Source organism: Armigeres subalbatus, chromosome 2, assembly GCF_024139115.2.
Source record: "Armigeres subalbatus isolate Guangzhou_Male chromosome 2, GZ_Asu_2, whole genome shotgun sequence".
NCBI lineage: Eukaryota > Metazoa > Arthropoda > Insecta > Diptera > Culicidae > Armigeres > Armigeres subalbatus.
The window spans coordinates 203,302,573-203,315,002 of record NC_085140.1 but is presented as its reverse complement, the minus strand read 5'-3'; the positions used below and the strand labels follow the sequence as shown (position 1 = coordinate 203,315,002).

Below are 12,430 nucleotides of genomic sequence, written 5' to 3'. Positions count from 1 at the left end.
CCAAATGTTCCGGTTTAACCAAAGCAGATTTGATTACTTCAAACGCACGTTTCCCTTCCTTCGTCCAGTTAAATGGTACACCTTTTATTGTCATCTGTCGCAATGGAGCGGATAGGCTGGATAAGCTCGGAATGAACTTACCAACGTAGTTCACCAATCCGAGAAAACTCCGCATTTCGGTCTTCGAAAAGCCTGGATGGCGCTGACTTTATCGTTCATCGGAAAAATACCATGGGCTGATAGGGTGTGACCCATAAAGTCAACGGCGGTCTTCCCGTTCTCACTTTTGACCATGTTTACGGTTAACCCAAATTCCTCTAGTCGGCACAGAACGGCTTGAACTCGTCGATCATGCTCTTCTTGCGTTTTTGCGTATACCAGAATGTCGTCGATAAACACCTTTGTTCCTTTCAGTCCCCTCAGAATCCTTTCGATCTTCAGAGGTGAGCCAGCCGAGGGCTGAAAACCTCTTAAATAAAGACGATAATAATAATCCTTTCGATCTCCCTTTGGAAAATTTCTGCCGCACAATTCATGCCGAACATGAGCCGTTTGTATCGATAATAAGCATTCGGCGTGACAAACGTGGTGATCTCCCTTGATGATGGTGCCAGCTCGATCTGGTGGAAGGCCTTTACAAGATCTATCTTACTGAAAAAAACTTGCAGCCGTCCAGGTGCGGTATAATTTCATCAAAGGTAGGTAACGGATGTCGATCCGGAATAATGGCCTCATTTGCACGCCTCATGTCGACACACAGACGTACACTTCTGCCACTATCCTTTGGTGTCACCACCAAAGGGGAGGCCCAGGTAACTTTTAGTGGTGCTGGCTCAATGATGTCCTGTTTGAGTAAATCTTGCAACTTTGATTCCACGAGCTCTTGTAACGGTATCGGAAGGCGTCGAGCAGGCTGCTGAACTGGAACTACTTTTTGGTCGATGTTCACCCCTACCTGTAAATTTTTCACTTTTCCCACTTTTTCTTCTTTTGAAGTTACGTTGAAAACCTCTCCTTCAATCTTCAAAATATCGAGCTCCATCGATGTTTGTTTACAAAGGAGGTTGGCCCCTTTCTCACTATCGACGACATACACTTCGTGGTGAACTGTTTTCGAGCGGGTGCTGATGTCCGTCTTGATGATTTTATGCACCTTTAGTTTACCATTTCCGTAGACGCGCAGAAATTTTGGACCTTCGTGATTGCAGCTAATCTTACATCCTTCGCGCTTCAATTTACGCCAGGTTTCGCGACTGACGACGTTCACATGGGCTCCTGAATCAACGATCCAATTCTGTTTGACTCCGCCGACGTAACAAGTTACCATTTCGTGCTTCGTATCTGTCTCGACTTCCCTGGGCATAAAAGTATCATCGTGTTAGCCTCATGATATACGAATGCAGAAATGGTAACTTGGCTTAGAAACCTCGTGGTTAATAACTGTTAAAGTGCTTAATGAACAATAAGCTGCGAGGCGGCAATGTCCCAGTGGGGGATGTAATGTCAATGAAGAAGAAGAAGAAGAAGATCTGTCGCGTAAATTTGTTGCACATCACTATCGCTGTCACTTCTTCTTGCTTCGTCACCGCTGGCATCCGTTTGATCGTCATCACTTCCTGGTTCTCGAACATGCAGCACACGATGTTTTTTCTTCATTGCACTTTGCTTGCTATCTAGCTTCGACTTACACATTTTCCTAAAGTGGCCAGTAATATTGCACTTATCGCAAACCTTATTTCTAGCTGGACACGCTCTGTCATTGGCAAAATGACCAGTATTGCCACACCAAAACACACATCTATCTTTTTAGTATATTTTGCCTGATATACTCGCGGCTCCTCTACGGAAGTTGATAGTTTCTTCATCTCTTCTTTATTTCGTCGTACGGTTTCCAGGATTCAGGCTTCTTCTATAATAGCAGCTACCGTTAGCAGCTTCTTCTTTAGAATTATTCCTCGAAGTTCATCAGAACGGCAATTGTCAAACACTTGCTCTGTAATTCGCATATCAAGAGCTTCTCCATAATCACAGAGCCGACCTTGTTCTCGCAGTCGCACAACAATTTTTCCACTGATTCTTCTTCACCTTGTTTCAAGCTTCTGAATACGTATCTGTCGTATGGAATGCTCGCCAAAGGGGCGAAATGGGCGTCCAACAATCGGATAGCTTCTTTATATACATCAGAGCCAACAGGTGGTGAGAAGACAATGTGAGCTACCCACCGCGAATTTGCATCGGTGGTTGAAATCGAGGTGGTAGAAGAATTTGTGTACTTGGGCTCACTGGTGACTGCCGAAAATGATACCAGCAGAGAAATTCGGAGACGCATAGTGGCTGGAAATCGTACATACTTTGGACTCCGTAAGACGCTCCGATCGAATAGAGTTCGCCGCCGTACCAAACTGACAATCTACAAAACGCTCATTAGACCGGTAGTCCTCTACGGACACGAGACCTGGACGATGCTCGTGGAGGACCAACGCGCACTCGGAGTTTTCGAAAGGAAAGTGCTGCGTACCATCTATGGTGGGGTGCAGATGGCGGACGGTATGTGGAGGCGAATGAACCACGAGTTGCATCAGCTGTTGTGAGAACCATCCTTCGTTCACACCGCAAAAATCGGGCGACTGCGGTGGGCCGGGCACGTAGCCAGAACGTCGGACAGTAATCCGGTGAAAATGGTTCTCGACAAAGATCCGACGGGCACAAGAAGGCGAGGTGCGCAGCGGTCAAGGTGGATCGATCAGGTGGAAGATGACTTGCGGACCCCTCCGTAGACTGCGTGATTGGCGACGTGTAGCCATGGACCGAGCCGAATGGAGAAGACTCTTATATACCGCCACTTCGGCCTTAGTCTGAATAAATAATAATATTCTAAGGTTGGTCTCTCCACCCTCGTTTTCTAATCTAATGACTTTCTTTCATATATTTCCAGAAAATGAAACGTAAATTGAAATGCATTCTAGAAATAGATACTTTATTTCTATGATTTTACGAAATATTGCCGTTTACAAATGACGCTACAATTTACATGCCGCATGACTGTGAATATCATATATTTTATATAATTTATTATTCGATAGTAGCATTCTAATCTTAGTGCTACTAAAACGTTACAATGTTCATAGTTTCTATGAAATAATCATGTCATTCCGTAGGTGATGACAAGTGACGAAAGCTTTTATGGAATTATTTATATTTAAATGGTTGATACATAATATAGATTTAAATTATACGTAGATTTTGCTTATTCTTTTGGTAAGAATAGTTTGAATCGGGTAAAAGCATATGCATCGTTACCACATCCAAATAACGACGTTTCGAGTTTAGTGCATCAACTGTTCCTGCTTATAAACAGCGTGGTATGCATTTCTGATTAGCGCATACGGGAAGCACGACTCGAGTAAATCCATCGTGAGGAATGGTGACTCTTGAACTATTTGGTCCAGCAGAAGGTATATCGATTCCCGATTCTTGATCGCTTCCTTGTCTGATTCTTGGCCCAGCCTCAGCAGCGATGAGCTGGCGAGGGCTAGGAATTCCTTCATCCTATCTTCTATATCGTTCTGCCCGCAGATTGTGAACATTGCACCAAAGATATTGTTAATAGCAACTGCCATGCAATGAGTGTTGTTGGTGTGTGCTTCGAGGGAAGCCCGATAGAAGGAATTCTCGTTTTTGGCCAACTTTGGAATGGAAACAGCTACGAATACCATCAAGAGACAAACTATCAAGTGTTCGCCATCGTCAATTTCCGGTTTCTGTGCTTTTAGTGCATTCGATAATGCCGGGTCAACTTTGCACTTGAGTCCTGATGCAGAGGCCATTTCGGATACGGTTTTGAGCGGGTCGCCACCCGGAACATGCTCTTGGAAATCTTTTACAGATGATAAGAGGAATGGGATACGTTGATCTAAAACATCTACCAGCGCTTCTTGGGCAAGCTGGCGGAAGCTCAGAATTACTCCAATAATCGTCATTCGTTGCAACACATTGTCCACCTGTTGGAGGCGCTTAAATTGTTCCTTCATGATTTCCGGTTTATCGAAGTTGCTGCGCAGAATTATGAGAACTTCTTTGTTGAGTGCAACCATTCGTTTGAGTTCCTGAACTTGGTTGGCAATATGCCACATCAGCGATTCGTTCAACAGTTTTATTCCGTAGGGACCTATCAATTCGGCTAAGGCGCGTAATTCGTTGAAGTCAGAAAATTCTTCAGGATTAAATGGAATGCACCCCTCTGGAGTTATGCTAACGAAAGCTTTTTGATTCAATGAAAACACGATGTTTCCTCCACTGACTTTTCTCAAGAGAACATCTGAATACCAAGTGTTGTAATGGGCTGCAATTGTTTTTTCGCCATGAGTATCTTGGGCTTGTGTTTGTTGCAGTAAGCAGTTGTTGAACACTCTCGTGATGTCGATGTGGACATAGTTTTCAACTGTCTGTAGCACATTCATATAGGCTCGTACGGAAGCTAAGAGTTCAGAGGGTTTAGCAATTTCCATAGTGTCTGGGCTGTACATCACCATTCCAACGAGAGCTCTGGAGAAGCGTGTTTCAAGGTGCTGGCAAAGATATTCTCTAGGAGCGAAGGCGTATTCCCACACGTTAACTGTAGGGCAATAGTTGATAGCGAAACAGAGTTCGGTTAGAGCCATGTGAAGTTTGTCCATCGTTGTTAATTCTTCCCGTGTTTTTCGGTAACTTTCATCACCTGGACGTCGGATGTCGTCCATATGTTTTTTATTCTTATCTTTCTTTTTTCGACTTGCAGCGGCAGAGAGGATTTTGGCGCAATGTTTCGGAAGCAATGCGTCGGCCATCATACACTGCTCGTCGCATATAGTGGTTATGATATTTTTGGCTTCCTTTGCCATTTCGTCCAAGAACATGTTCACCACCGACAATGAGCGTTCCCTGATGTGATGACGCTCTTCCGGACACATTTCATGGGTGCAATTCTGAAAGTGACTGCAGATCAACGGGAATGCAATTATGTAGCGATTTTGCGCAGGAAATTCCAAGCACATGTGAAATTGATCCTCAAACATTTTGTTGTAGAAACAGAAAATTGACAAATCAGAGGTTTCCACAAGAATCTCGTCAAGATTGTCCACCATCTTAGTGTGGAATACCATCGAGTCTAGCAGACGGGCCAAATCTGGGAAGTCAACAATGCGGATGGCTGATTTGGCGCTCATGAATGTTTGCAGCCGGAACCAGTCCAGTCGGAACGCACGGAAGTCGAAAGTTTCATTTTCTTCGACTTGTTTCACGTTGAGCGATGCAGCTGTGTTATATAGCGAGGAAAGGATAATGCTTTCATCCTCGGGACATACCTAGTAGGGACAGAAAAAATAGTATCATTTATAACGCAGAAGTGGGTTTCGTAACTGAAGAGGAGGATTTCAATAACACTATGGGTCTCCGACACGTATATCAAAAGTTCGGTTTTGGAGTGATCATATTGCCACAGACAAACAGACATAACACATAGAACATATATTCATCAAATTCATCGTCATGCAAACACTAACGACATCTGTTGATTTCAGTTAGTTAGGCAAATCACGAACCAGATGGCGGTAGTGAGCAAACGTCAAACTGGAGCAAAACCGATGTGCGCGCCACGAGTGATAGATTGGCCTACTAATGATTATTTGAATTGACCAGTAAATCAGTGAACGATGAAAATTTGACGAGTGTTATGTCTGTTTGTCTGTGATATTGCCTTTACGTATACTTGGTATACGAAAAAGGCAAAAGATAGTTTACAACTGAGGGGGTCAAACGCAAAGGGGTGTAAGTGACAAAAAATTGGTTTTGAGAAAAATGGGTGCAAAGTTTTTCAATATTTTTTTTCATACAAATTGTATGGAAGCTCAAAAAAATACATATTTTCTGTGAATTTTCACATTTTTTATAAACATTGTACAAACTACATCAACATATTGCCGCAAAGCTCGAGAATCCAAGATTTTTTTTCTGTAGTCAACTCAATTTTGACCAAAATGTCACTTACACCCCTCTGCTTCTAAACCCCTCAACTTTGATAATGCATATGGTGGTTATGATTGATTTGATCGATAGTTCAATTTCCAGATTGGTTTCATGATTTCCCTTATTTTTTCCCGGTCAGGATCAATTCACGTTTTTTCCCGCTTTTCCCGACTGGATGGACTCCCTGCATTAAGTTTTTGGTGTAATCTGAATCACAGATCCTTTTCAGTTTATTCATTTTTTATTCTGGTTCATCCGAAACCTTATTATCCTCCCCTACGACGAGATTTTTAGCCAAAATGGTTCCAGATGGCTATCCTGTGCGTTGTGATGCCGTGTCTCTGAGATATCCCTAGTCTATAATTTGAATATTTACAACATGACAAGCTATAACCTTACCTGCAATTGCTGCATCTTGAAGTTCAAATCGATAGCATCGTAGCCGGACAAGTACTGAACGTAGTATCGTTGCATAACCTGGCTGTATTTTCGAACCAACGCACGAAGTTCTTCCATATGGAACAACAGTTCCGGCAGTTGCCGATCTACCAAATCTTCCGTTGATTTCCCTTTGCTTTTTACGACTGGAGGATTATCGTTGTGCCGGAGCAGCCATAAAATCTCGTCTCTAGCGTAGCATAAACCAATGAAAATCAGGAGAGCCTTCGGCCCTAAAAGTCCTGGCTGGTCAGTCATAATGAGAGCCAGTTCCTTTAAAGCTGTTCTCAGGAATTTTCTTCTCTCACGATGCAAGAGTCCCGCTTTCTGGACAGCTTGATTATAGCATTCTTTTACTTCAGATATGCGCTTGCCGTAGCCCTTCATACCCTCGAATGTATTTTGAATGTACTGATGAATGTAGATGACCTCGTCTCGGAACAATGCGACCACCCAGCTCGAATCTAACGCAGAAATCCACATAGAAGTGATCAACTCTTGATGCCCCAAGACCTGATGGTTTAACATCAAACCAAAAATTACCCAGCGATCTAAAGTTTCCAGCGACACGTACTCGCAGGACATTGTGTCGGTTTTGGCAGCTTTTAGCAGCGTGGCCGGGGTGCCAACCAAACTTAGCAACTGTAATTCGCGCCATTTTTCCGCACTTAAATTTCTCATCGGATAGATTTTGGTTAGTGATGTAATCGCACTGGACAGCAGTCGCTGATGGGGTATGAACTCATCGGCAAGCTTTTTCACTGGTGCATCGTAGTCGATGATCATCTGTCCGAGTCGTGGGAAGCTTTGGTCACTCTGCTGGTGCTGCATTTCATATGCAGCGTTGAAAAGACCGAGCACGGCTTTGCGATCTTCTACTCGCGACAGGAGTATCATCAGCGACACGTACGTCGTGACAAGATCCAGATAATTTTTCGAAAGCTCGAAATTCAAAGTGATATCGAGGTGGATCTGTAAGGTATCCATTGTTGTCAGTATTTCACATACATTGTCCTTGAAGTCCAGCAGATCGACAAACGTGTAATAGTACAAAGAAAGAGATTTTATTATCTCCAATTTGATGTTGGTGATAGCAGCCAGGCCTTTGATGTCTATATTAGGAAACCGTTTTACTATGAACTTGATTGATGATTCGAGTGACTTCTCAGAAAGAAAGCCGGGCTTCGATTTGGTGTCGCCACATGCTTTCTTTATATTGTAGATCCGTGTTAGGATACCGATTCCACGATCATTGAGAATAATGAGTTTTTCGGAAATTTTCAGTTGATTTGGGAGCTGACGAGCCATCTTTTTGGTTGCTCAGTTATTTGCGATGTTGCTGAAATAAAGAATACCAATCATTAAATATAAGGGGCTATGTATTAAAATTAATGCATAATCTGATTAGATAAGAATCCATAAATCAATAGAACGAGTATCGTTTATGAAAAATAAATCTATAGCCCGCTGCTTACAAAGTATTAGATAAGGTCAAGAAATAGGTCAAAAGGTCAAAAAGTTCAATTTTCATACATGGAGAAACTTTAATATAAAATGTTTATTCACAAAATCTTGATATGCGTAATATTAAATTTATTCGCTCATCAAATAAAAAAAAAAACATGGATCACATTTCACACCGCAGCACAACTTGACATAACTATTATGACTATTATGTGCTATTATTATGATTTTCATTCCTACCGCGGTTTTGCTTTATGAGTTTTTATTTATTCACTTCATATGTGTTAATTAGTTTGATTTGATTTCTTTAAATTATAAATTATTATTAAATCCGAGGCTTTCCGAGGCCTGTTCCCATGGTAGGGTTGTTGCAAAGGCCAGTTAGAAATGCCACGACTTTCATAAATTAGCCGAATTAATAGAGCATATAGCTTTATGAGCGAGTTGATGCATACTCCTAAGCATCAGCAGAGGGGACGGATGATTCACAAGCTCGACAAACTCAGATGAGCAATCACTACTACGTATTTACCAGACCAAAACATCTCTGTCCACAGAAAATCGTAAACACACTTCTTAATGGCAAAACATATTTTTTGTTATTTCTAAAAACCCAACGATTGCCTATCACTTTTCTCTTTACTTTATTCTGGAGACAACTTCAGCCTTGTTCAGCATTCAATGGCAATTTCATATTAGGTGGTTCACAATATTCGAACTTTTTATCGAAATGTATAATGTAATCCGGACATCCGTTCAATTTATGACCACATCAGCACAATTCAAATCCCATTCATTGTATGGGAAACATAATCCGAGATCTCCTGCCGTCATTTCTGTATCGATGCTTTTTGGTCGGCAAAAGGGGCAGAAGGGCAGAAAGAATGCAATCGAAAAATGGGCGAGCCGTGTTTGTCTGCTGACACGGCCCCCAATAAAATTCACTTTCACGACTTTGAAACAAATTGATTCCAGAAAATTTCACTGTGCACGATTCGTGTTTACCTTAATGCATAAATTTGGATTATAATTCACACAAAATTTCACTGTTTTTTGCGAAAAATTTATAAATTTTCACTGAATTTCACGGGTTTCATTACGATGGAGGTGAAAACACTATGCATTTGCAAGAACTGTCAAAAATGAATGAACATGTATGTGTTAATTCTTGCAGTTCCGATGCATGCGCTCAATATTCGAGCAGCATCTTAAGTGCCATCTATATTTCAGAACAATAAATAAATTATAGCAAAGATAAGAATCAACACTGAAAACAGCATTGTGGTAAAAAATACCATATTGAGATGTGTCTCATTTGGAGAATTAAACTTAAAAGTGACAGTTTGAAAATTAAAAAATCACCCCGTTATAAGAATAGATGGTGCTACCCAGCAATTCCAATAGGACATCGATGAAAAATGATTCGATATCTGTCAAAAGTAATCTTGCTCTGCGAGCAGGGTTATTTGATAATTATTGAAATGTCACTTTTAAGTTTAATTTCAGTTTAATTCTCCAATTGAGACAGACCCTGATAGTTTAATTTAAATGCACAACACCAATTGATTTGTGCAGACTACACTCAAAAAAATACACACGCGACTATAAAGTGTTTCGTCCTTGAATTTGCCCTACTGGTCATACATGTGAGACTCGAGTGTGAAACACTTTCAGCAACTCACCACGCAACATATTAGTTTCAACAGCAAAACACTTCCGAAGCAAGTGTTGTTATACTTGATAATCTGGGTGGTGCGGATAGAATCGATTTGGTTGTCAAACTGAAGCCAAAATTTTCTATTGTGCCGGAGCCAAACATTGAAGATTGTGGTTATGTTCGTTTCTGATGTAATATTGAGAAGTATTGTTATTATTTTGGGAAAAAATAAAAATTAACTTTGTTTGAGTTTTGTATTCTTTGTAACAAATATTCTCACATTATATTTCGAGTGGAAACATAGTGGGAATGCAACTAAAAGCACTCGTTACGAAATTTCACGAGATTCAGTAGCTGATTGGAGCATGAATGTATGTAAATAATAGTGAAGTCATGTAGAGTCTAGCGCATTTGTGCGCTCTCATGCAGCGTGGAAAGAGAAATTCGAAGAGCGGGAAATGTTTGACAGCCAAGTAACTGCAAAATAATTTTGTTTATGGGAGTGATTTCAAAATATCCCTCTGCTCGCTTGAGCGTAGAAAAGCGGCTCTATCCGCAGTACCCAGTTGATAATAACAATTTTCTACATTGTATTTAAAATTCTATGGCATTGAAATCAAAAAGTATTGTTCTTAATTTGAAAGTTAAACAGCTTTGAAATCGAAGGTTTTGGTTGTTTAAATCCAAAGTTTTTTTTTCATTCTTATTATTTCGCATATAATATAAAAACCAGGTTTTTGGCAAACTAATTATATTTTTCATTATTTATTTAATTTATCATTGATTTTTTTTCTGTATATATGAATATGATACTAAGGTCCGGGTTATTCACTTGCTGCTCTCGACGAGGCTCTCGAGTATTCCTCTGAATTGGGAAAATATTTGCAGCATACTGTAAAGAGATTTTAAGAGTATGATTTATATGGTAATAGGTGGTAATAGCACCGACGAACCGACGTGTCACCCCATACAAAATAATTCAAATTTGCTGCCCACGACGCCATGATGAAAAATCATCGAACACTACCGCCACCCCCATAATGGCTCGCGAAGTTTTCATAGCTCAGCCACCAACCTACGTGTATTAACATTGCAGCGGAGTTGTGTCTTAGCTCATTTGACAGGAGCGATCGCCCGCAAAAGCGAATGACCGTTAAAAAGTGTGAGACAATTAGAGAGCGTCAGTGACACGTCGGTTCGTCGGTGCTTTTATACCACCAGCGCTAAGCACGGTCGTCGGTCACTCCGGGCTTGACTATTGCATAGCGAATGGCAATACTAGATACATCCTGGTTTTTGCAATGTATTACTGGAACACTTTAAAAAGTAAATAAAATATTTTGTACATTAAATAATCATGCTTTAGCATTATTTATTGCCAAATACTGTACCCCAAAAATTTCTATCAAGAAAAATGCTACATGATGCAGTTGAATTTACTACACAATTGTTGTTATTTTGAATGTAACAAATGGTTAATTTTTTAACTATATAATTCGGTTTAGAAATTCCGTGTATGGTAGAAAATCGAAAATTTGTGAAATTCCAGTGAACTATACACGATACGACTTTTCTGCTCAGAATTGCGTTAATTTCGACTCACACGCTAAAAAGTCTACTACTCAGCGGCAGAGAAGTTGTTGTTTACAAAGAGCAAAATAAAAACACACAGATAACAAACATCATTAACATTATTATTATTATAGAGTTTTGATACTTCCTCAGCAAGCGTGCTGGGAATTTTCACCTACCCCGCACGGAGATTTTCGTTTACCCATTAACAGGTACTTTTTTGTGCTATCTCTTTCTCTCTGCAGAAAAATTTATCCATTTTTTGAAGTTCGGCGGCATTACACATTAATGAGTTTTGCCGCCGAACTTTAAAAAATGGGTAAATTTTCTGCAAGCAGAACGAGATAGCATATAAAAATACCCATTAATGGGTAAGTTGAATTTCTCCGTGCGGGCAATCTGGATGCCAAAGGAAATTATAGCACCGACGAACCGACGTGTCACTGGCGCTCTCTGATTGTCTCACACTTTTTAACGGTCATTCGCTTTTGCGGGCAATCGCTCCTGTCAAATGAGCTAAGACACAACTCCGCTGCAATGTTAATACACGTAGGTTGGTGGCTGAGCTATGAAAACTTCGCGAGCCATTATGGGGGTGGCGGTAGTGTTCGATGATTTTTCATCATGGCGTCGTGGGCAGCAAATTTGAATTATTTTCTATGGGGTGACACGTCGGTTCGTCGGTGATTATAGTACGTTCAGATTATGAGTGATCAAGTGATATAGCTCGTAGTCTGGATGGCACATAGCACGTTCAGATTACGAGCTACATCACTTGATATAGAGTATTTTGATATCAGTGTTCGTACATCTAGTTTTCACTGGAAATAATGCATATGGCATCTAATGTCAAGATTCGCTATATATAGCCACGTAACACGGACATGCGCCATTTTGCGAACTTCTCATGTAGTTGTGATAAGTAAATCCTATTTTCGCTAGATTGAATTGCAGTTTCCAGTTCTGTCCAAAATAAATGTATGCTTCTAATTATATTTACATTTGGCTTACATGTTGGTAGTTTACTTAATAATGTATGTTATGGAACATGTCAACTTTGTTCTAATTTAATCGGCTCTCGTAGTTTGGTTGGAATGACCAGCTGGGTTCATACACAGAAAAAAATAATATTGTGCTACAGAAAATATCATACTTTGTATATTAAAGTTGCCCAATTTACGTTAGAATAAAAGTTAAATTGTTTTCAGTGAAAGTTAAATTTCTAGGTTAAAAGTTTTATCCGTTTTCATTGAGTGTAGATTTAAAAGTACAACTTTTTGATAAGAAAACTGTTGA

The 12,430-nt window shown here is 40.4% G+C and overlaps 1 protein-coding gene across 1 annotated transcript; it reads right to left on the bottom strand.

Moving 5' to 3' along the window:
- Positions 1–2,950: 2,950 nt before the first annotated feature.
- LOC134211508 (membrane-associated protein Hem) lies at positions 2,951–9,039 on the bottom strand. Its single transcript, XM_062688407.1, has 3 exons — positions 8,911–9,039; positions 6,403–7,780; positions 2,951–5,342 (listed from the first exon to the last, which is right to left on the bottom strand). The coding sequence occupies exons 2-3, from the start codon at positions 7,747–7,749 to the stop codon at positions 3,327–3,329; spliced, it is 3,363 nt and encodes a 1,120-aa protein (XP_062544391.1). The 5' UTR covers positions 7,750–7,780; positions 8,911–9,039; the 3' UTR covers positions 2,951–3,326.
- Between the last annotated feature and the right edge of the window lie 3,391 nt (positions 9,040–12,430).